Consider the following 23,888-nt stretch of genomic DNA (forward strand, 5'->3'; position numbering starts at 1 on the left):
TCTGTCACGGGTGTGTGGTTGTAGTATAAAATGTAAATGAAAGACAGGAGAACGAAACAGCATCAACTCACTTCCCCATTTAATTAACTCAAGATCGGACAAATACAAGGGGAGAACTGAGGACTTTTATAAGAATGGGAACAAAAGAGCAAACAACATAATACAAATCAGGTGGTGACAATCAATTAACGAAAAACGGAACTAGACCAAATAAGGAGAACAGCAACTCAGACAGGCAGACACGTGACACTAATTGTGTTACACGATCATAAGACATATTACCTGACATCAATGAGATGTCAAAGAAGCAGAGGACAGTGAGATGACATATATGAGATGTTGCTTTGAGAGCCAAATTATCAGACACAAATATCAACAAATATGAAGGAAGGAATTTTATTTCACTATTTACAGGGTATCTGCAGAATTTTAAAAAATATATTTAAGGCAATTTATGACCCATTTTAAGAGCTGCACAAGTAAAACGAACACAGAATGAGCGGGGTTGGACAATGTCTATGGTAACACAGTTTTGAGCCATAAAATTACATGATTTTTCAGTTCAGATACAGGTTTTCACAAAAACAAAATTCTTATACAACAACGTTTCAGGCTATAGACCATTTTTATGAAAAGGGATCAATCAAGCATATAAATTATTATGTTAATTTAAAACGTATAAATATTACTGTCTTAATTGTTTAGATTTTTAGAGGGCACATCAACTTCTTTCTCATTTACAACTCTATGTGTTTGCTGCGTAAAAACATGAGTTGATATTTGCATTGATCTGACCATAAACAGCAAGAAAGGCTTATTGGAAATGCAGATTCACTCTCTGCCACGAGGTGGCACTTTAGGAGCGCTGAAATATTGCGGTTTCCCCGGAAACGCTGTACACAAAGCAGTTCTGCGCTCATAAACGCTGCTTTATCAGGAATTATAGGTAAAATGAAATTAAAATACCAACGACACGTTTCTGAGGACAGTCGGTTACCTTCAGATACATTCACATAAAGACATCCGCGCCGTGTTTTGACTTGAAACGTGCAGTGCTAATTATTTATTCAATGACATCATTGCCTTTTGAAGTTTAATCCTGCCGTATCGCGACTCATGTCTTTCCGTCCCCAACTGTAAGACCTCTTGAAATTATAATTAAGACATTTCTTATACCATTTAACGCATTTAAAACTTTTTATGGCCTTAATTTTGATACAACTCACTTTCAGAGTTTTTAAGGACCCGCGGGAGATCTGTATTTAAGGAGCCCGTTGGGCAGGCGTTGATACATTTTGGTAGCCCGACTGGAAAACACAAAGCCCCGGGACGTCGGGCTTGCGATTTTGCGAGCCCTGTTGTGGAAACCCTGATACATTTTTTTCCCCCCAGGATTCCTTGATCAATAGAAAAAACAGCTTATATTTGAAATAGAAATCATCTGTAACATTATAAATGTCTTGTATGGCTGTAACTTTTGTTTAGTTTAATGCATCCTTGCTTAATAAAATTATTTTTTTATTGTTATTTAGTTTATTTATTGACACTAAACTTTTGAATGGCGGTTTATATATTAGACTATAAAAATAAATAAAATAAATAAAAAAAATAGTAAAATAAATTTCAATAAAATTTAAAAACAGGGTTGTTATAGTTTTAGTAATAGTAGCAGGTATCTAGTTATCTAATGAAGTTTATGACCTCTATCTAGTGGCATTTTTTAATTTTTTTTTAAAATCTTTATGGTATATTTGTTTTTTCTTTTTAATTTTGGAATCAAAATTTTGTTTAACAAAAAAAAAAACAATTGTCTAAAAATTTGTTTTAGTTTATTTTTCCTTTATTTATTTTAATTAAAATGTTTTCATTTAGTTTTCTTACAGTGCCGTGAAAAGCTTTTTGCCCCCTTCCTGTTTTTTTTTTTTTTTTTGCATATTTGTCACACTTTCTGATCATCAAAAAATTTTAATATTACACAAAGATAACCTGAGTAAATACAAAATGCAGTTTTGAAATGATGATTTAATTTATTAAGGGAAAAAAGCTGTCCAAACCTGCCTGGTCCTACGTGAAAAGCCAGATGTAACGGGACACACACCTTCCAAAAAATTCAACTTTTGTCTCATCAGTCCACAGAATATTTGCCAAAAGGTCTTGGGGATAATCAAGATATATTTGGCAAATGTGAGATGAGCCTTTGTGTTCTTTTTGGTCAGCAGTGGCTTTTGCCTCGGAACTCTCCCATGGATGCTGTTTTTGCCCAGTCTCTTTCTTATTGTTGAATCATGAACACTGACTGTAATTGAGGCAAGTGAGGCCTGCAGTTCTTTAGATGTTGTTCTGTGTTCTTTTATGACCTCCTGGATGAGTCGTCTTTGCGCTCTTGGAATAATTTTGGTAGGCCGGCCACTCCTGGGAAGGTTCACCACTGTTACAAGTTTTCTCCATTTGTAGATAATGGCTCTGACCGTGGTTCGCTGGAGTCCCAAAGCCTTAGAAATGGCTTTATAACCCTTTCCAGACTGATACATCTCAACTACTTTGTTTCTCATCTGTTCTTGAATTTCTTTAGATCGTGGCATGATGTGTTGCTCTTTAAGCATGCTTCAGGTTCTATTTAAGTGATTTCTTGAGTCAGCGGGTCTGGCAGTAATCAGGCCTGGGTGTGTCTAGTGAAACTCAACTCAGCTTTCTAAAATAATGCATTTAATCACAGTTCTTTCATGATTTAACAGGAGGGGGCAATTACTTTTTCACGTAGTGCCAGGTAGGTTTGGACAGCTTTTTCCCCTTAATAGATGCACTTTGTATTTACTTGCATTATCTTTATGTAATATTAAAATTAGTTTGATAATCTGAATCTTTTAAGTGTGACAAATATGCAAAAAATAAAAAAATAAAAACAGAAAGGGGGCAAAAACCTTTTCACGGCACTGTAGGATTTTATTTTTTTATGGTGAAAAAATGATATTTAGGTGGACTAGCTATTTAGGAGACCCTATAATTAGGGCTGTTGATTGAATTCATTTTAAACCATTTTTATGGATGGTCCACCACCCATACTCTTGAGTCAACCACAGGGCCCATTTTGCCGCTCACCCTCCCGTAATGACAGCCTTGTCTCTCAGCTCCTCCTGTGAATGTTTGGTTGAGACACATTTATTGTCATGTTTTCCCTCCCCTTTTGTATGTACCGAGTGTTATTCCAACCTCCAGGCTGTTTGTTTGGCCTTAGCGGTGGGAGTGAGCATCTCATGAACAGGAATTTGCGGAATTTGTCTCTAGCGGGAATGTTTTATTGCTTAAACATCCTTGACCTCTGCACTGGATATTTGCTAGTAGATCATATGGCTCGAACTCTTGTATTTTGTGTGTGAACTTTGACCCGGAAAGCGTCTGGCGGCCTGCTGTGTTGAGAAATTACCCATAGACAGCAGATTCCTGGTCTGGTTTTAAAGTCGAGGCGTCACACAGCGATAACATAAACTTAGACACATTCACATAGCTATAAGCTGCTCTGCTTTTGCAACAGTGACTTCATTATACTTGAATGAATCATTATTATAGTGCTTCCTAGAATGAACTAGTGATGAAACTTGTTTACAGATTCACACCCGCAACTCTTATTTGGTAAACAGAGCCTCAGGTGTTACGACACATTGATTTTGCGTGTCGTATCTCCATACAGATCACATTAGCTGAGATGGGGGCGGGAATTCTGTCAAAGTGCTGTTTCCTTCCTGTCATGTCTGATCAATTAAGCTCATCTGTCTGGAGACAGGCCTGACGAGCCACAATGATAAGATCATTATTGTATGGCATCATTCAATTTTAGTGCTAATGGATTTATAATCCATCTCAGTTACAAGAAAAACACATCCAACACAAGGGATATATATATACAGTGTGTTATTTATGTATATATATATATATATATATATATATATATTTATATTTTCTATATTTAAAAATAATTCTTTTATTTTTAGATTCCCAGTTTTAATGTTATTTTGTTTGCTATGTTTTTATGTTTATCTGTTTTTCTAAGTAGCTTTTCTATTACATTATTATATTATATATTTCTATTTTTAGCTGTTTATTTAGCTTTTAGTTTTAGTAATTTTAGGACTTAAACTTATTTAATTTCATTTGGTTGCTGAGGTAAAAAAAGTTTTTGGTTTAATATTTATATTTTCTTTTATTTCTGTTTTATTTCAATTAACAAAAATGATTTTTAATGGTTTTATTTTTATTTAACAATAACAACACTGAACAGAAACAGTGCAGAACAAGTGCTGCAGTTAAATACTATTTTTTCCCAAGTTTAAATATGAACCTTAAATATGAACAACACCTTAGCAAGCTCCAATAATTACACTTTTTCTGCCTAAATATCAGACTTTTGCTGTCTGTTAGACTGTTTTTATGTCTGTCATAAGAAAATCTGTGTCACTGTCTTTTTGTCTGTAGCCTAATCCAACATTCACTGGTATCTGCTCATAAATTTCTATTCTGACATAATATTAACAATTATTTGGACATTTACTTAAAGATTTATGTAGCCCAAATATTTGTGCATATAACCTTAAAGTGCCCCTATTATGGATTTTTGAAAATTACCTTTCATGCATTGTGTAACACAGCTCTAAGTGAATGAAAACATCCGTTTAAATCTGAAAGTGCACCATGTATAAAGTTATTGTCAGTCGACTCTGAATCATTGAAACGAGTCGTTTTTAAAACGAATCCTAAGCCGTTTCATGTTGATGTCAATATTAGCATATTGCCCGCCCACTTGTTGGTCTTTTCACATTGGTCTGAATGAAAATGCAAATTCATTCTTTGCCACTAGGTGCCGCTTTTAGAGCAATAAAAATAGCGGTTTCCTCGGTAACGCTGTACACAAAGCAGCACTGCGCTCACAAACACTGCTTTATCAGGCATTACAGGCGAGATGAGATTAAAATGAGACCAATCACTGCAGATTAGTGTCACGCAAAGGAGGGGTTTGGAAAAATGAATCGTTGAGCAAATAAGGTAAAAATAAATGCATGTTATAAGACAATGAAAGTGTTTTTGACCTTGCATGCATGTCAACCTGTTGTGGGGGACTCCCAAAATATGAACCTTTCATTACCCATAATATGGGCACTTTAAGGCAAACCTCAATGTGTGGGTTGCTTATAAGTCAGTGAAAAATGACAGATACACTAGACAATGTCTGTATGATTCAGCAAATGAATCCTCAATGTCAGTTTGGTAGATAAAAGAGAACCGTTTCAAATGCGACGTGTAATGGAGATGTCAGCCTTGTGATCTCACATGATGTAGCGTGTCCAAGGATTTCTGAGGACAGGTCGTGGAAGAAGTGCTCAGGACGGTGAAAGTGAGAGGAGCGCTGTGAAGATGTCATTGGGGGTATGGTTTCAGGAATGTGAAACAACTTGGCAGAAAGATGCAGCAGGTCCGGACGCATTAGTAAAACAAGCTACAGGCCCACACATACACTGCTGTAAATGAGCCTTGCCTGAGTGCACTGTTGATTCATAGCAGCATAAATCACAGCTAATTTCTTCACACTTTGGATTCCTGATGTGCTGTTTGGGAATGCATATTTAGTTATGTCAGTCATGTGTTCATTGAACTGTACACTTTCTGGTTAATCTGAAAACACTTGAAAGTAATGTTCACAGTTGTTCATCTGGTGACAGCGTGCTTTGATAGTCACATTGAAGGTGTGATTTTGTGTGTTGAAGGTGATAACTCTGGATCAGGGTGAGGTGAACAGGCTCAAGGTTTTCCCCATGCATCCCACCAGCATCAGTGGAGTGGAGGACATGTCCACTCTGGCCGAGTTACATGAGGCCGCCATCATGCACAACCTCTTTCTGCGATACCAGAAGGACCACATTTATGTAAGTTTCATTTAAAAAAAAAAAAAAAAAACTAAACTAAATAGGCATGCATAGACTTATAACCCTAAGAGAGAACATTCTGCATTTTTACAATTAAAACAACAACAACAACAAAAAAAACATTAATTACTATAATTTTTAGACATTTTTTACACATGAGTACTGTCCCCAAAAAGAGGGTTTATCAGAATTAGGTCACTTCTGGGTACAAATGTGTCTCCAAAATATGGTTAAGTAGGTCCACAGACACACACACACACACACTAATTCCCTTCATTACATTCAAATAGGAATTTGGAATTTGCAGTGTTTTCATGTAAACAATGGAACACTCTGTGCTTTGAGAGGTCTTGTGCCTCTATGAACCTTAATGGTGTTTAATCTGAGTTTAATGCTGTGCAGAATTTTCTGTGTATCAATAACTGTAAGCATAAATGGGGCAATTATCGATGGATGTCCATTTAGTTTTTTCATCCCAAAAAACTGCTAGTGGTATTTTTATAGAATTGGTCTTACCAAATTTTTTTGAAAAAAATAAAATGACATGGTCTGTATTTCATCTGATGATAATTTTATCTGTGTGAAACTAATTAGAATTCATGCTTTATGGAAATAAGTTTGATTTGTTTTTTTTTTATTCATATGTATTGATAGTTTTTTATTATCATTTTATATCATTTTATTCCTTTCATTTAAATTTCCCGAATTGTCAAAATGAATTTTAACATATATTGGAATGATCATATCATGCTAAACATGTGTATAGTTTACTAAAAGCATTATTAGATTAGCCCAAAATATTTAACAATTGATCATGCAGTTGGCAGTGGATTTGTAGTACTTTGGAAATTAATTCTGGGCATTTGAATTCTGTAGAAATCTGTAGTGTGTAGAATCCATGTGATGCTAGATATATCTATGAGAAAACATACTACAGATATAACTACATTCATCAGCACCTGGAAAGTTTTGAACCATTATTGATACAATACAAAATACTTTAATGGATTATTTTTTCCAAGGCTGAACACTCCATGTTAAACATCACAGTGTAAGATCAAACTTGTATGTTCTCATATGCAGACTAACATTGGCTCCATCCTGGCAGCTGTGAACCCTTATAAGCAGATATCAGGTCTGTATGACACCGAGGCAGTGGATGTGTACAGCAGACATCACCTGGGTGAACTACCTCCACACATCTTTGCTGTGGCCAATGAGTGTTACCGCTGTCTGTGGAAGAGACATGACAGTCAGTGTGTGCTCATCAGGTAATGCCCTGCTAGTTTAAAGTTGCTTCTTTTAAAGGCATTATTATCAGATTGGAATGGAATTCATTTGTAATTTTAATGCACAGTTAATCAGATCCTCTTCATATAAGCTCACTAGACTGCTGTTGGTGATTTGTGCTTTTCAAATGCACTCAAGATGACTGATGTGCATGGGTGTTTTGGTCATCTGCTATTCCATAGGACTGTAATCCAATCAGAGTGCGAGCACTGAATCTAGAAATGGATTATGTTAGATTTATACTGCAAGGTTTATTGCATAACTCATCTTGGCATGCAGGTCAGTTTTATTTGCTTAGTGGCAGCTTGGAATCAGAAGCCCTCTGAAGTGAGCACTTGGAATGATTGTGGGTTTGTTCCAATTGCCTAATAGTGCTGTGTGAAGTGTTCTTCACATTGTATTTGGCCATAATTATCAAAAACATATCATACCCCATAGAGTTAATAGTATTGTGAGAGATTGCACAGCTGTAAGGGAAATGCACATAGAACAAGTATACATAAATATATCATTTCACAGGAAGTGACCCACCAGTCACTGTGCACTTCCTCAGTAATTCACAAAGTTTGGCTAAAATAAATGTAGTGAGTGAATTCACCTTCATTCACTATTCAGGAGTAAATTTAGGGTTTTGGGCTGTAATGAGTGATGCAATTTATATTAATTTCAAAATACCATTTAAAAGTAAGATTTTCTTTGAAAGAAATGATAAATTTGACTTAGCAGGGATATGTTAAATTGATTCAAATTGACAGTAAAGACATTTATTGTTATGAAACATTCATATTTGAAATAAATACTTTTTTCAAAGTATCTTAACAAAATTTTAAAAAATCACAGTTTGCACAAAAATATTAAGCTGTTTTCAACAATGATGCCAAGTTTCTTGAGCAGAAAATGAGCGTATTATAATGATTTTAGAAGGATCGTGTGACGCTGAAGACTGGAGTAATGATGCTGAAAAATCTGCATTACCATCACAGAAATACATTCAAATACAACAGCTGTAATTAATTTAATTACTGTTTTTACTGTATTTTGATCAGATAAATGCAGTCTTGGTGAGCATAATAGACTTCTTTCAAAAACAAACAAAAAACCACAGACAAAATGTGTTTTATGTATGCTTCATGTGTTTTTATTCTCAGTGGAGAGAGTGGTGCTGGGAAAACAGAGAGCACCAAACTGCTGCTGAAGTTCCTGTCCGTCATGAGTCAGAACTCCACAGGCTCTCCGCTCACAGAGAGGACCACCAGAGTAGAGCAGGCCATCGTACAGAGCAGGTCACACATGCTCTATCACACCTGCTCTGTTCTACAGATGTCGTTGTATCTCTTTCCATTTTAACACCCATTCTTTCCCTTTCACTCCAGTCCAATAATGGAGGCATTTGGAAATGCAAAAACCGTTTACAACAACAACTCCAGCCGCTTTGGCAAGTTCATTCAGCTTCACTTCTCTCAGAGTGGAAATATCCAGGGTGGCTGTATTATTGATTATTTACTTGAAAAGGTATCTTTTATGTATTTTTTTTTTAATTATAGCTGTTTATAGCAGTTGTATTAAATGCTTTGAGTTTTAAAAATGCCATTACTTTCCAGAATCGAGTTGTGCGGCAGAATCCGGGAGAGAGGAACTACCATATTTTCTATGCATTGTTGTCAGGTGCTAAGTATGAGCACAGAGGTCAGATTTTTTGCATTATTTCTTTATGTTTTTGGTGGTACTCTTTCTTTGGCCATTGCATTGTGGTATATATTAACCCTCTGTTCTTTCCATCAGAAATGTACATGCTGGCTGATTCCCCCGAGGCGTATCATTACCTCAACCAGTCCGGCTGTGTGAAAGACAGAAGCCTGGATGACAAGCACCTCTATGATAGTGTGATGGTGAGTCAATACTGTATGTTTGACAGCATTCTCGACTCTAAAACAGCTGCTTTTCTCATGAAAAGCACATGGAGCAACATGAAAACAACATCAAATTTAGTCTCTTTAATGCCATGCAATTGGGCTTTAATAAATGTCCACTAGAGGGCACCACATCATCTCTTTTCTGTAACTTGTTCGGACAGTATTAGGTAGAACTAATTAAATTCCAGTTATTCTGAGTTTTTCATATTTATTGGTCAAGTAAGAATGACCTCTGTGATCATAGTAAGCATAATGTTTCCAGATCCCATTTCCTCGTCTCTTTCCCTTAAGAAGTCAATATCAGCTATATTTGTCAAATAAAGCATGCTCATGTTTTTCTTTTTTCTTTTTAATGACTTTAGAAAGCATTGAAGGTGATGGAATTCACTGAGGAAGAGATCCGTGATGTCTTCAAGCTGCTCTCTGGGGTCTTACAGATCGGCAACATCGAGTTCATGACTGCAGGGGGTGCTCAGATCACCACTAAAGGAGGTTCGAAGCATTTGTCAGAAGCATAGCTAGCGTGTTATACATGCTTTTTTAATAGTTATCCTAGTGGAAGGATCTATTAAATACCGCCTGTAGTCCTGGCACACAATATCAGCCTGTATTTTATCTGTCAGGAGCTAAGAGTAAAGGCCTTCACTGAGTAGAGCGTGTAGAGGCATGCTACAACACGTCAGAATTCACTCTGATAACTGCACTTCATATGGGTGACAACTCACTAACCTGTCTTAATGCTGGAGCAGTTCCAAAAAACCGTTGATTCATTAAAATCAAATTAATTACTCAATTCTACTGGTTGCATATTTCCATGCAGTCACAATGAATGGAGACCGAAGGTTATTATTACAATTTAAAATAGGTGTTTAATTTCTATTTCAATACATTTTAAAATGTAATTTTATTCCTGTGATGGCAAAGCTGAATTTTACTCCAGTTTTCAGTGTTACACGATCCTTCAGAAATCATTCTAATATGTGGATTTGGCGCTCAAGAAACATTTTTTATTATTATCATTGATGTTTAAAACTGTTGTGCTGCTTAGTATTTTTATGGAAACCGTGAAGCATTTCTTTCAGGATTATTGGATTAATAGCAAGTTAAAAAGAACAGCATTTTTTGTTATAAATGTGTAAATGTTATGATTACTGTTTGATCAATTGAATGGGTCATTGCTTAATAAAAGTTACATTTTTTTCTGACCCCAAATTTTTGGAATCGTAGTAGGTTTGCTTACAGTTCTTTATCTTATGAATGCAATGCATCCTGAAATGTGTAATTGAGTCATGATTTGATTCAGTTATTTCCAAAAATAAGCTGAAGACATAAATGTAACTGGTCAATTTGCACTATAGTTAAATAATACATCAGCCATTACTTTCACAGTCTCAATATTTGAACTTTTTTTTCATGTACATTATTATAAAAACAGACGTTAGGTAGACTGTTGAATTTGTGTTTGCATATTAAATGATGGAAAATTTACTTTCAAATATATATATATAATATCCACTGAAGATCATCATTAACTGTGTATGCATAAACACTTTCCACGTTGTGGACGCTTATACGTTGTGTTTATTTGAATGACAGTGGTCAGTGTCGTCAGCGATCTGCTGGGACTCGACTCCTTTCAGCTGTCTGAGGTTCTGACTCAGCGGTCCATGATCCTGAGAGGAGAAGAGATCTGCTCACCTCTAACTGTGGAACAGGTAAGGAACCAGGACGTCCATCCTTTTTTGTGATGTTGCAATGGCAAGTCTGTCTAGAAATAAGATCTATCTATGCATTTGCCTTGATTTCATTCTGGTTTCTTTTACATTTTGGCATAAGTTTAGGCAGTGCTTTCAAAAAGTGTTTTTTGGTTTGTTTGCTTTAGCCGTCATGTTGTATCATGTCGTGGCATGTGCCCTCAGTGTGTCCAGACACATGTTTCCCTGCATCCCCAGACTCACCCCAGATTTACTGACAGACTGTCATTAAAAACATGCTCACACCCATGTGCCTGTGTAGAAAGCGTCTTTGCGTGACTTGGTACCATTTCCTGTTTTTTTGTCCCCTCGGATTCCCGCTATAATAACTCAGTGATAAAGATCTCATGAGAAGAAACACAATAGAGGCCGAGTGTGGAGACAGCGGTTAGCAGCCGCCAAATGGGGGCAGTCTATTACACAAATATGCACGGTAAACACAAGAGACAGTTAATGTAGCACTAGTGCAGAGCTTTCAAAATGTACTCTTTAAGAATTCCTCTTTTCCGCAAAGGAACCAAAATCAAAGGCTTGATTTTTGAAATTGAAAACTGGTTTTTGAAGGAGAGCAAGACCGATGAGGGGAAAGGGGGGGAAGTCTATGCATGCGAAGAATAAAGAGACCCCAAACCACATTATCCTATAAATCTCATCTAGCATGTAGAACGGACCCTGGCCTTTGTGACCGACTCGGTAGAAACACACAAGCAATCTTTTCATGAACAAAGACAATGGCCACTAACTCCAGCCTGTGTCAGCGGTCATAAAGCAGTGCCACGTCTTAATGGAGGCCCTTATTCCTCCTCCTCCTCTCCCCATAATGCATTAACACAGTGGTCAGGACCTCAACAGCTGCCATTGGCCGTATCCTGCACAAACAGCCATTCTTTCAGGTCTTTCTGATGGAGCCAACACACTGTTCAGAATCAGGCAGAAGTGTCTCTGACTGATGAATTATAGTGTTGCTGAAACAATAGACGGGAGTTTGGCGTTCTTAGGAATAGCAGAGTCTAATTTGCGGGTATTAACTTTCTCTCCATCTGTAATCCAGTAATAGCAGCTCAGGGTTATTGCTGGGTTTATGAGTTGAACTGAAACTCCAGAGGCAAAGAGCTTCCATACTTTTCATCACTTTTGCAAAATGAATTGGTAGGCTAGTTTGAGTGGATGTACTGTGTAAAGTCATTTCTCACAGTCTGCATGTGTGTTCTTGGACCAGTGTAGTTTATCACATTGAATATGAGCAAGTTCCACTACTCTTTTTTTACTTCTTTATTCTGAGCATAATTAAAAACATATTTCTTTGTTGGGATTGGGTGGTTTAAATTTGACTTATTTGACTTGCATACTTATTGTGGTCGCTGTACTTTATCCAAACTCAGCTATGAATCAGGAAAGACATCCATTGTTTTCAAACTTTGCACTTAAGGCACGTTTAAAGTCATGCACAATTACATAGAGTAACAACCCTGCAGATTCAGCCCATAATGTGAACTTTGTTTTTTTTTCACGATGTTGAAATTCAAATCGATATATTAGTGTTTTGTAATAATCTCTAGAGACATTGCTTGTTGACGTTGTGGTTTTAAATTGCGCTGTTGGAGGCTAACTAAAGGAAAATATCTCTGGATTAATATTCGTCTCTGCCCTGCTTTCCAAAGGCAATTGATTCCCGGGACTCTGTGGCCATGGCATTGTATTCCCAGTGTTTTTCTTGGATCATCGCCAGAATTAACCAGAAAATCAAAGGAAAGGACAACTTCAAGTCCATTGGCATTTTGGATATCTTTGGCTTTGAAAACTTTGAGGTGAGAGTTTGTTGATTACAAAGAGGTGAAATGTTCCAGCCAGACTGTCTGTCAATGGCATGCTGTCAAGTTTTTATGGCTTTTTTCCTCCTCCAGGTGAACCGGTTCGAGCAGTTCAGCATTAACTATGCCAACGAGAAGCTCCAGGAGTACTTCAACAAGCACATCTTCTCCCTGGAGCAGCTTGAATATAACAGGTGAGGACTGTCAGTGACCATGGTTAGCACCAAAGCCCTGCTCCTGGAAGAGATCTGTCAAAAAAAAGAGCTTTATTTCTCTGATTTTGACCTAATTTAGCACTCAAAATAACTTAGATAGTCCTACACTGTCTTTGATACTCCATATTGCCATATTAGGTTTATGCATGATCATAAGACCATAAAACCATATACACAAAAGTAGACTGGTCTTATGGCGTAATAAAAGGTCCATCAGATGCACACTTCGACTTCATCAGGGTACTTTTTACTCTCACAAACAGTTTTTCGCATACTATATAGTATGGAAGTTGGGCACAGTGTGTGTTTTACTACATTACTGAGTGGATAACAGACTTTTGTACTCAAGAGAAGCAATAATTGAGTTATTTTAGAATCAGACTAACATACTCAGAAAGATTGTCTTCAAACTGTTTGCATAGTGACTTGAAAGAGAAAATTGACACATGAAAACGACTTCGTTCACCCCTTGTGGCTACTCTAAGAATGCAGTGCAAAGATTTCAATTACATTTTAAATAGGGTAACTTGTAATCTGTAACCTATTACATTTCCAAAGTAACCTTTCCAACACTGGTTATAGCTAATAACCAGGTGCAGACTTAGTGATTTTGGGGCCCTAAGCAAATTCAAGGTACGGGGCCCCAACACAATAACCGCTCTTTTACGCCTAACCCTTATTTTGCGCGCTCACGCTAGTTTATAGTTTATTTATCCCTTCACAACCAGTAATGAGTCAACCTGATGTTCTAAAGCCATATTAGGCTACCTTATATATATATATTTTTTCAGATCACAAAAGAAATGATTAAAAAAAAATTAAAAATGCTTGTCCATTTGACTTGTCTGGTAGTGGTTGAGGAGAGACCCCCCACACACACACATGATTGCAAAGCGCTTTGGGTGTACAGCAATACACAATAAAGCTCTATATAAATGCATCATTCATTCATTCATTCATTTAATAAACTGTCAACTTTTTCAATCTTTTTACAAACATACAATTATCCCATACAACTCAGTCCAATATCAGATGGGGCCCCCTAAGCGACCGCTTACCTTGCTTAAATGTTAAGTCCGCCCCTGCTAATAACAACACATTTTGAATACTGAGGACTGTTGCTGACACACAGTAATGCAAGAATAAGTGTATACAACTGGACTGCACAACTGCAATTAGGGGTGTGCGATATTGACAAAAAATTATATCTCTATATTTTCTTGTGCTGGCACCTTATGGACTGCTGTAGACAGCTGACTTCTAAAGTTTTTGATATTCTTCATATTCTGTGTGGTGGTCAGTTCACACTGATGGAAATTAATATTTTCCAATAAGTTTAAACTAATTTTTACATTTTATGGGCATTTTTACCTTTATAAAGCCATTTTTTTCTAAAAGTGTCCATTATCTTTTGAGTCAAATTCTTACGTTTAATCAGTGAATTAGAATAATTAGACATTTGGGCTGTTACCAAACAAATTAAATCAGAATCAATAAAATTCATCTTTGCAATGCAGAGGAAACACAGAAGCTGCATCTGAAGTGGCATTTAGATGTATTTACACACTGTTTAATGCAGGACATGATGTGCTGTTTTATGCATTTAAGATGTGATTACAAATGCATAAATAATGTTTTAATATATTAAAAATAAAATGTTTAATACTGATATTTGAAATTATTTAAATAAATAAAGATACTTTGAATGTGAAATTAAAACCGCCAGCAGGTGGCAGCAAGTCACTGTTAATAAGTGAGTCATTACGATTGAACCGAATCATTCGCAAAACGGCGCTGTGGCTGGAAATATGGTATCTAAAAGTCTTTATTAGCTTCTTGTTTCTTGAACTGTTGTAATAAAAAAAAATCACATCGTGGTAATTTTTGGAGAAAAACGGCACTCTTCGTGTGAAATTGATTAATAACTAGGTTATATGAAGTGGTATAAATATATACATTTTCTGCCCCAATGTCTTGAATTTGTGACCATTCTAAATGTATTTTAATAGAGTGAATCATGTAGTGAAAGAATGCACTCTAAATGCACTTGCACGCTAGTCTAGACTTCACGTAATGTACACGCGTGCACTCTGTAGGGGTCTTTTGAATGGTTTTTGCAAATTGCTCGATAATGTCAAATCGCACATCGTTAAAACAACAATTACGATATTATCACAGACAGGGTTGGGCAGTAACTAGTTACTGTAATAATATTGCTTTTTACAGTAACTAGTAGTGTAACTAATTACTAATAAGATTTCAGTAATAATATTACAGTTACCATCCATAAAACCCGCTGATTTAAAATCTAACAATCGAATAATTCCTAAATGTATTTTCATAATTTTCAGGACTGACACGAAAAGCTTACATTCAGCAGATAGAAATATTGCATTATATTGATTTTGTCGGGAAAAAACATGATCTGAACACTGTTGTGTAAGTTGTGGCTTTACATTACTCTGGCATTACATCCCTCTGATCAGCATGTGGTACATTATATTACTATAATTAAAAATCTTTTTGGAAAATTAAACCGTTTCTGACAAACTTATGTGATTTGATAAAATGCATAATGAAATATAATCGTATATGAGCAACGAATTACAATTAGCTTCAAGCTACACATGACAATTAATGAGATTACTTCTACTTGAATGTCACTATCAATCACTATTGAGTGTTTGTAATAAAATGTGGGTTTTGGTCAAACAATGAGGCAGAAATATGTAGTTAATGACATTCTAGAAGAATACAAAGTTACAACTTCTGTGCGGCGTGAAGAAACAGTAATGTAACTAGAAGTGTAACTAATTACTGTTGCCAGAAAGTTATAAGTAAAGTAACAATATTACTTTTGAAAGGAGTAACTGGTAATGAGTAATATATTACATTCTTTGAGCCCAACACTAATCGCAGACGATATATATCGCACACCCCTAACTGCAATGTGTTGTCCGAGCATTTGTGTGCGTGCGCCTCCCTGCGTACATTATGTCCTCGTAGTTACATCATCATCAGGAGATGAAATTGCTGCATGAAACCCAAAGCGTACGATACAGGCTCATTTGTAGACACATAGCTTCACACTATCAGGTGTCGCAGAGAGCTCAGGTCACAGCGGGGTGAAATAGCATAGAAGGGTGGAGGTGCGACATGATCATGATATACAGGACATGGACCGTCCTGTGATCTCTTTTAGGGCTGAGTGATGGAGAGATAGCAGATGAACTGAGGGCGGGTTTCTCGGCCTGTTCTTGCTGTTGTGGCTATGGAGGCACTCTGCCAGATGTGTGAATGGGTCTCCTCTTTCCCACACAGTTGTGTTCTTGTGTTGAAATGTGATGGCTGAGGGGGGTCAGCAGAGCCCGGTCACAGCTCATTTCATCACATGAACCCTGAGGATAATACCACCTTTGTGTACTTGTAGTGTTGTGATGTTGCTCAAGAGGTTCTCTTGTGTCTCCGCACAGGGAGGGGATACACTGGGAAGCCATCGACTGGATGGACAACGCAGAGTGTTTGGATCTGATCGAAAAGGTGTCCTTTTAACCTTTGACCTTTAATCAGCTCTCACTGTGACCGCACAGTGCTCATTAGAAACCATTCCACTTTTGATAACTATTAGCACATGAGGAATTTCATCATTTCAAACGAACATCTCCATTAGTCATGGGATTTTCACTTTCAGAATGATTTGCATACTTTTTATCATTGCAAAATATGTTTATTTCAAATAAATGCTGTTCTTTTGAACTTTCTTTTCATAGAAGAATCCTAAAAAAACAATATTAGGCAGCACAACTGTTTCCAACATTGATAATAATAGGAAATGATTTCTTAAATAAGAAATTAGAATGATTTCTGAAAGATCATATGGCACTGAAGACTGGAGTAATGACTGCTAAAAATTCTGATTTACCAGAACTAAATTATAATTTAAATTACAATTTAAAATATATTAAAATAGGAACATTTATTTTAAATTGTAATAATTTCCCCCCTTGTTTTTACTGTGTTGTTGCTCAAATTATTGCAGCCTTGGTGAGCATAAGAGATTTCCATCAAAAAAAAAAAAAAAATCTGCTGACCCAAACATTTGAGCCGTAGTGTAAATCTCTAAGAGGTCTGGAAAGTGTTGCATTATAATTTGCATAAATGTCCACTAAACGTTCGAAAAAAGTGAATTTGCAAGAACATAAAAAGTGTAGAAACATCTGCTCAATTTTTAGAGATTGCAAATTATTGCATATTATGTTGCAGCAAGAATTGCATGTTCCAGCTGAAATCGAAAAGATGTATGACCCATATGCTATCGGGTCTTCTATATCAAGTAGCTAAAAAGAACAGTATGATTTAAAAAAAAAAAAGAAAAAAGCATCGGAGTTGTCACTGAGAATAATCAACAACTTGAAATTAACCATTTTCTTACACAAATGGCTACATGACATACAAGTAAATATTAGTGTAATTTGAGAGACAGTATTTGACACTAGTAATGAATGATGGCCCACTGTTAAAACGATTATAATTAGCATCTCTGATCGATTACAAACTAGACCCCTGTGGTTAATGTGGAGAGCCATAGAGAGTGTGTGCTTAGATCAGTGTGCTCTTTCCTCAGAAACTGGGCATGTTGGCTCTTATCAATGAAGAGAGCAGATTCCCTAAAGGCACGGACTACACCCTGCTGGAGAAACTCCACAGCCGGCATGCCGTAAGTCCTTCTTTTCAAAACACTCACAGACATACAGTACGCATTTCTCCCCCCCCCCCGCCCCATCTCATTTCAGATCACAGTGAGTTAATTCTTCTTTAAACTCGTTGAGCCAATAGGCAACACCCAGTCACACCCCCACAGCCTCTCACACGCACATGCACAATACGGTAACATGAGCAGGCTTTCCTCAGGCCGCAGGAACAATGAGTGCGTCCTCGGAGAACCCACATACAGTATGCCCTGACTGAAGTACCTCTGTGTGTGCTCACTGAACAAAATAAAAAAAATAATGTGTTATGTGTTTCTTTCTCTGCAGACAAACCCTTACTACGTGAAACCAAGAGTGGCAGATCACCAGTTTGGTATTAAACATTATGCAGGAGAGGTAATTACATCAACAAGCAGTGTTACTTTAGCATGTTTTATATTTATTAATAAGCTTTTATTTTTTATTTTCAGTTTTAATATTCATTTTATTTAAACTATGTGATTGTCATTTTAAAAAAATTCTATTTAGCTTACTTTTATTTTACTTTTGATTTTAGTAAGTTAGTGGCGTTTAATTTTAGTACTTCAGCTAATGTTCAGCAATATTTCTTTTTTTTTTTTAAAGTTACATTTTTTATTTCAGAAGCAATTTTTAATAATTTTACTATTAGTAAACGTTAACCAAACTGTCAACAAGTGTGTGACAAATTCGAGAGAAACAAACACACTTTTTCAAGATACAGCCTAGAATTTATAGTGTGTCTCACCAGGTACACTCTTAAAAATAAAGGTGCTTCAAAAGGTTCTTCAAGCGATGCCATAGAAGAACCATTTTTGGTTCCACAAAGAACCTTTCAGTCAAAGGTTCTTTAAAGAACCATCTCTTTCTTACCTTTTTAGAATCTGAAGAACCTTCTTTCAGAGTGTATCTAGAAGAAAATTGCAGTGTAAAGCAAAAGCGTTTTACAGTATGGGTTTTGTGGTGCATTATTTGTGAGGTTGGAAAGATTTTATAAGGTCTGCCAAAATTTATAGAACAGTTTAAATGCATTTAATTGATATCTGAGTTGGCAGACTCCACACACACACACACACACACACACACACACACACACACACACACACACACACGTATGCACATGTGGCACAAGTGTGACACTATTCTGTGTTTTACAGTAACATTGCAGTAGATGAATGGCTGAAAATATGATGCATAAAATTGCTGAATATAAATTAACACTCACTTTATGCAATATTTACTGACTATAAAAATATTTAATAATGTCATACAAGCAAGATTGCTTTAGTTCTGAATATCCTATTCAGGCACAAGGCCTCGGGTAATGCTAATATATCAAGTACTCAAACTAAATGTTGTATAATTTAAAACATGAAATGTGCATTATTCATAAACAAGGTTGTTAGTACATTTTGGAAACAACAGCAGGTGGAACGACCATTTCTGCTGATACCTATAATCTCAGATATTGGCCGATATCCCTGTTGCATAGGTGTTATTATCAGTAGAAAGTGGACACTGGACTTCCCCAGTCTTCTCCTTCTCTCATCATCTGCAGTATCATTTTCAGGCTTTAAGAGAGGAATTAGTCTTTTCAGGAGAGAGAGAGAGAGAGAGAGAGAGAATGCAGTCAGAGCAGTATGCTGAAAAAAGCACAGAGAGAGAGAGAGAGAGAGATGGAAAGTGAAGAGCTGCTTTGCCCTTTCACCATGGGCACCACACGAAGCCTCCACAGTTTAATGTGCTGGAAACCACACGCCTAACATGCACTCCCATGAGAAGCATTTGGCATGCTGTCCAGCTCCTTCTCTAGTTGCCATTTCTCTTCTCCTGACAGTTTTATTCACGCTTCTACTTGCATTTTACTCTTTACTTTCTCTCTCTTCTCCAAAAAAAAAGTCATTTTAATCAGTCGTGCTTTCCAGTAAAACGTCTAAAATCGCATGTAGTGTATTAAGACTTCTATCTCATGAAGTTTTGCTTTCAATCTACTTCTGAGGATTTTTATATATTGTTGCTGGAAAACATCTGATTTGGCCAGATATCTTCACCACAGTCTTGTGTGCAAAATGTCTGATGTGATGCATGCTTCCCACAATATCTATCCAGTCTTTCAGATGCTTTCAGATGGAGAATATCTTTAGCATCTGCTCTCTAGGCCAACACAATGAAAGATCGGACTATAAGCTTTGGATGAATTCTTTGTTTAAATGAGAGATTGTAATTATCGAGATGGTGTTATAAATACCACCAGCATGTGTTGTGGATGATGCATACTTTACAGCTCAGGAGTTTATTTCATAGTGTTAAGATCAGTGGAGGAATCTGTCGCCACGGAGGTCATGACTGAGTAATACTCAACAGGTGACTGCATTAAACTGCGGCAGCTCGATCAACCTCTCTCTTCGGTCTCTCATTATTAGGCTGAAATGTTAGGCTGAAATGACACATGAAAAAGTATATAATAAAAAATATTTTCCATCCATAAAATAAATATATGCATTATCATTAAGTCATTGTACATGTATTTAGTAACTGTATTTGTCTTTGTGTGTGTCAGGTACTGTATGATGTGCGTGGCATTCTAGAGAAGAACAGAGACACATTCAGAGATGATATTCTCAATATGCTGAAAGACAGCAGGTAACAAATCACTGTGCTGTAAATGATGCTTCTCATACTAGAAAAACTATTGACAAGAAATATTTTGGGCATTTTGTGATATTATTCTGCATCTAAAATCATTCATTAATGAAGCTTTTATAAATCAATTTTAATTAAGAGACTATATGGAATATTTTTAATTTGAACTCTTTTCCCCGCCAGCGTTTTTGAAAAAAGTTGCCAGCCACTGTCAGCATTTTTGATAATTTTCAAATTATAAATTTGAAATTATAAATAAAGAATATTTTGCTGTACGAATATCTGAACATGCAATGCTTTTAAACCAAAATTCCGCTTTATTCTAGCTTCAAGCATTCTTTTTTTATTGACACTTCAGTGCTAGACAGGTTTCATAAAAAAAGCAACATTTTGAGCAAAAAGCTGAGAAAAAATACTGCAGCACCCCCAAAGCTTGCACAGTCCTTTACCACTTCCTGGATTAACATTTCACTCTGTAACATTAAGAAGTTTTCATTTATATGCTTTTTATTGTTGATGTTCGCATTATTTTTCATATGCGTATATACAAGATCGCTCGTTTCTGCTTTTGATTGGCACATTCTAGACTCATTCAGGAGATATAGATAATATATATAGATAGATAATAGCGTACCTAAGCATATAACAAAAAAATATTTTTTGGTGGGGAAAGGGTTACAAATGAATTTGACACACCGTAGGACCATTTAAAATCATGTAATGAAGGAAAAAAGCTGTTAAAAAGGTATACACTTTCCTATATACATTCATCGAAATTTGAAGTTAAACATCCAGCCACCCTGAAGCAGTTGTTGCTGATCTCCATTTCTGCTGATATGAATGATGTTTGCGAGCGATATTGTCTCTATTGTGTGTCTCTCAGGCTTGACTTCATCTATGACCTGTTTGAGCGTGTTGGTAGCAGGAATGGAGACGAGACTCTGAAGATGGGCACTGCCCGCCGCAAACCCACCGTCAGCTCTCAGTTCCGGGTGAGACAGATGATCTAAATGATCTTATCTGATGTTTTTATACAACTATATTTTGAAATAATCAGGACAAGAAGATTGTGAGACAACTGCTCTGTCCCAAAACCTATAGTCTAGGGCATTATAGATGCTAAAATACCTTGTTTTCACTTCGCAGTTCGAAGGCAGCATCACATGATTCACATAAACAGTAACTCCCAGAATGCACTGCTCATTGAAAAAATTAATTCAAGATGGCAGATGGCATATTTCATTTAGTACTGTAAGAAATCTGCAAAACAGTTCAGTGTTATTAGAAATAGATTAATTACATGAGCATTTGTATATGTTATGTATTTTTATCTGAGTATTGTGCCATTAGCTTAGCAACATGCTAACATCAAACTCTATAGAGTGCAACAGTCTGGTTGACCCTGACTGTTGACCCTTAACCTGTAGACACAACTACTTGTAGCTGATTGGTTTGGTTCAAGGCTGATAACTCTTTAACAAAGACCTTTTCAAAATGTCAATGGGAAAAAAAATCAAACCAAGGCGGCTGAAAAGTGGTCAATCACTGTTGTTAATCAGTAAAATCAGTTGTTAAATCACATGTGTGAAGTCCTTTTTGTGTGACATGAAGAATTGCAGCCTATGTGGAATATTTTAAACCAGTCACTTATTGGGTTAAGGATGCTCCCTTAAAAGACAACTGCCTTTATAGGCAGTAGTAAGTGAGGCAGCTCAGTAAGTTTCGAAACAGAGCTAAAATGTGTGTTTTCATGTTTGGGCGTAATATTTTGGGTGGACATTCAAGATAATGAGTGCAAACCTAGCAGAATTCTTTGTTTATTTTTCTGCACTTGTGTGACTCTGTGTGTACCTTGCATGTATGTGTGTGTTTTGTCCTCTTGTCTATGTCCCTGTATATCTGCCCGTTTGCGGGGTTACGGGGCTTTGCATGTCATAACTGCCGTGCAGGGGATTTGGCAGCTGCCCTTGTACTGTGGCTCTTAAAGCCAGGGGATTACCCACAAACCGGGCACAAGGGTTTGACAGGGTCCGTGCATGTTCCCCTGTTCCCCTGTCATTAAAGCCGGCCTGGAGCCTCTCAGTCTGAGACTGTGGGACAGAGTGCCAGGTTGAAGGGTCCTTGATGTGACTGGGTAAATACTAGCCCTGTCACTGCCTGTGTTTGCCCTCCTCAACAGGAGATGTGGGACGGACAAGCAAATAGCAGCTGTGGTTGCTGAATGGCAGTTTTGGTGCTGTTACTTTCCTGTGCAGGGGTGTAATTTAGTGTTATTGTGACTGTGTGTTTCAGGACTCTCTTCATGCACTGATGGCCACTTTAAGTGCCTCCAACCCTTTCTTTGTGCGCTGCATCAAACCTAACATGGAGAAGGTAGGATTGACACTTTTTGTACTGTCCATATCACACTTGAGTCAATCAGAAAATAAAATCATTCTTCTAAAAATGTCATTTTCAACCCAGAATGAAAACCCATCATTGTTAATTCAACCACAGGTTGTCAAACATGAAAGAAGAAATTTCGAATGAATGTTCATGCTGCTCTTTTCCATATAATACAACAATCAAAGAGCAACTTAAAGGAATAGTTTGGAGAAATTTAGCATCACTTGCTCATCAATGGATCCTCTGCAGTGAATGGGTGCCGTCAGAACGAGAGTCCAAGCAGCTGATAAAAGCATTACAATAATCCACAAGTGAAGTTAAAAACAGCTTGTTCATAATAAACAAACTGGCCAACAGAAATCTGCTTCGCTTGAAAGTGACTTTGATATGAGCTGTGTTATTGACAATAGACCAATAGTGACCGCACCTTTACAGTAGCTTTATTGGTGGTAATTCACCAATAACCTTCCCCTTCACTGTAGCTACAGAATCATATTCAAGCATGTGCATAGTCAACCCGGCACATCAAGATGTGTTCCGCAATGTTTGGCGTCAGTAACATCAAGCAGCACTGGTTCTTTCTTGTCTCGTAACCAAATATCGATACACCAAATTTGAATTTGCAGAAATGCAAATGAGATTTGAGAGCTATGTGAGAGATTGTCAGTGATGATGACTTTTTTTTTTTCTAGCTTTGCATTCTTTGGTCACTATATGCTTTCACTGTATGGAAAATAACACCTTGAACATAATTTGCAATTTCTTCTTTTTTTGTTAAATGAATTTAAAAAATCCAAATGGGTTTGGTATTTGGGTCCGTGTATCATCTGATCATTCGTTTTTTGATTTAATATTGATAGTAGAAAAACGAGAAAACGGTGCATATTTTCGTTTTTTCATTTGTTCAAAAAAAGGAGAAAAACGAAAATTCAGCTTAATTTTTCGTTTTTCGTTCAGGCATAAAAAAATAAAAATAAACAGCTTAAATATTCGATGTCTACACGTGGGGGGGAATTAAACGCCCCTTTCTGCTGATTGGTCAGCCAAAGATCAACCGTGCAGTCATCAGTACTTCTGTAGTTCTGCGCTGCAGAATAGTAGTCCTCCGCTGCTGCAGGTGTACGGATTTATAACCATTTTATTGCAACTACATTTCCTCTTTTTCTCATCAAACAAGCATACTAATGAATAGCTCGACACAACTCGTGCCGAGGCAGTCTCTAGACAAAAGGCAT

General features: G+C 36.7%; 1 protein-coding gene across 1 annotated transcript in view; it reads left to right on the plus strand.

The window, feature by feature from the left end:
- Positions 1-23,888, plus strand: part of myo10l3 (myosin X, like 3) — an 83,727-nt gene that overhangs the window by 27,347 nt on the left and 32,492 nt on the right. The window contains exons 3-18 of the mRNA XM_058787433.1: positions 5,757-5,915; positions 6,999-7,186; positions 8,354-8,488; positions 8,579-8,717; positions 8,807-8,891; positions 8,988-9,094; positions 9,481-9,610; positions 10,715-10,833; positions 12,534-12,680; positions 12,777-12,877; positions 16,372-16,438; positions 17,523-17,615; positions 17,935-18,003; positions 20,186-20,268; positions 21,152-21,260; positions 22,561-22,641. Of these exons, the coding sequence (XP_058643416.1) occupies positions 5,757-5,915; positions 6,999-7,186; positions 8,354-8,488; positions 8,579-8,717; positions 8,807-8,891; positions 8,988-9,094; positions 9,481-9,610; positions 10,715-10,833; positions 12,534-12,680; positions 12,777-12,877; positions 16,372-16,438; positions 17,523-17,615; positions 17,935-18,003; positions 20,186-20,268; positions 21,152-21,260; positions 22,561-22,641 (1,812 nt within the window). The remainder of the gene's footprint in view (positions 1-5,756; positions 5,916-6,998; positions 7,187-8,353; positions 8,489-8,578; positions 8,718-8,806; positions 8,892-8,987; positions 9,095-9,480; positions 9,611-10,714; positions 10,834-12,533; positions 12,681-12,776; positions 12,878-16,371; positions 16,439-17,522; positions 17,616-17,934; positions 18,004-20,185; positions 20,269-21,151; positions 21,261-22,560; positions 22,642-23,888) is intronic.

This window comes from Onychostoma macrolepis, chromosome 09, assembly GCF_012432095.1.
Source record: "Onychostoma macrolepis isolate SWU-2019 chromosome 09, ASM1243209v1, whole genome shotgun sequence".
Taxonomy (NCBI): domain Eukaryota; kingdom Metazoa; phylum Chordata; class Actinopteri; order Cypriniformes; family Cyprinidae; genus Onychostoma; species Onychostoma macrolepis.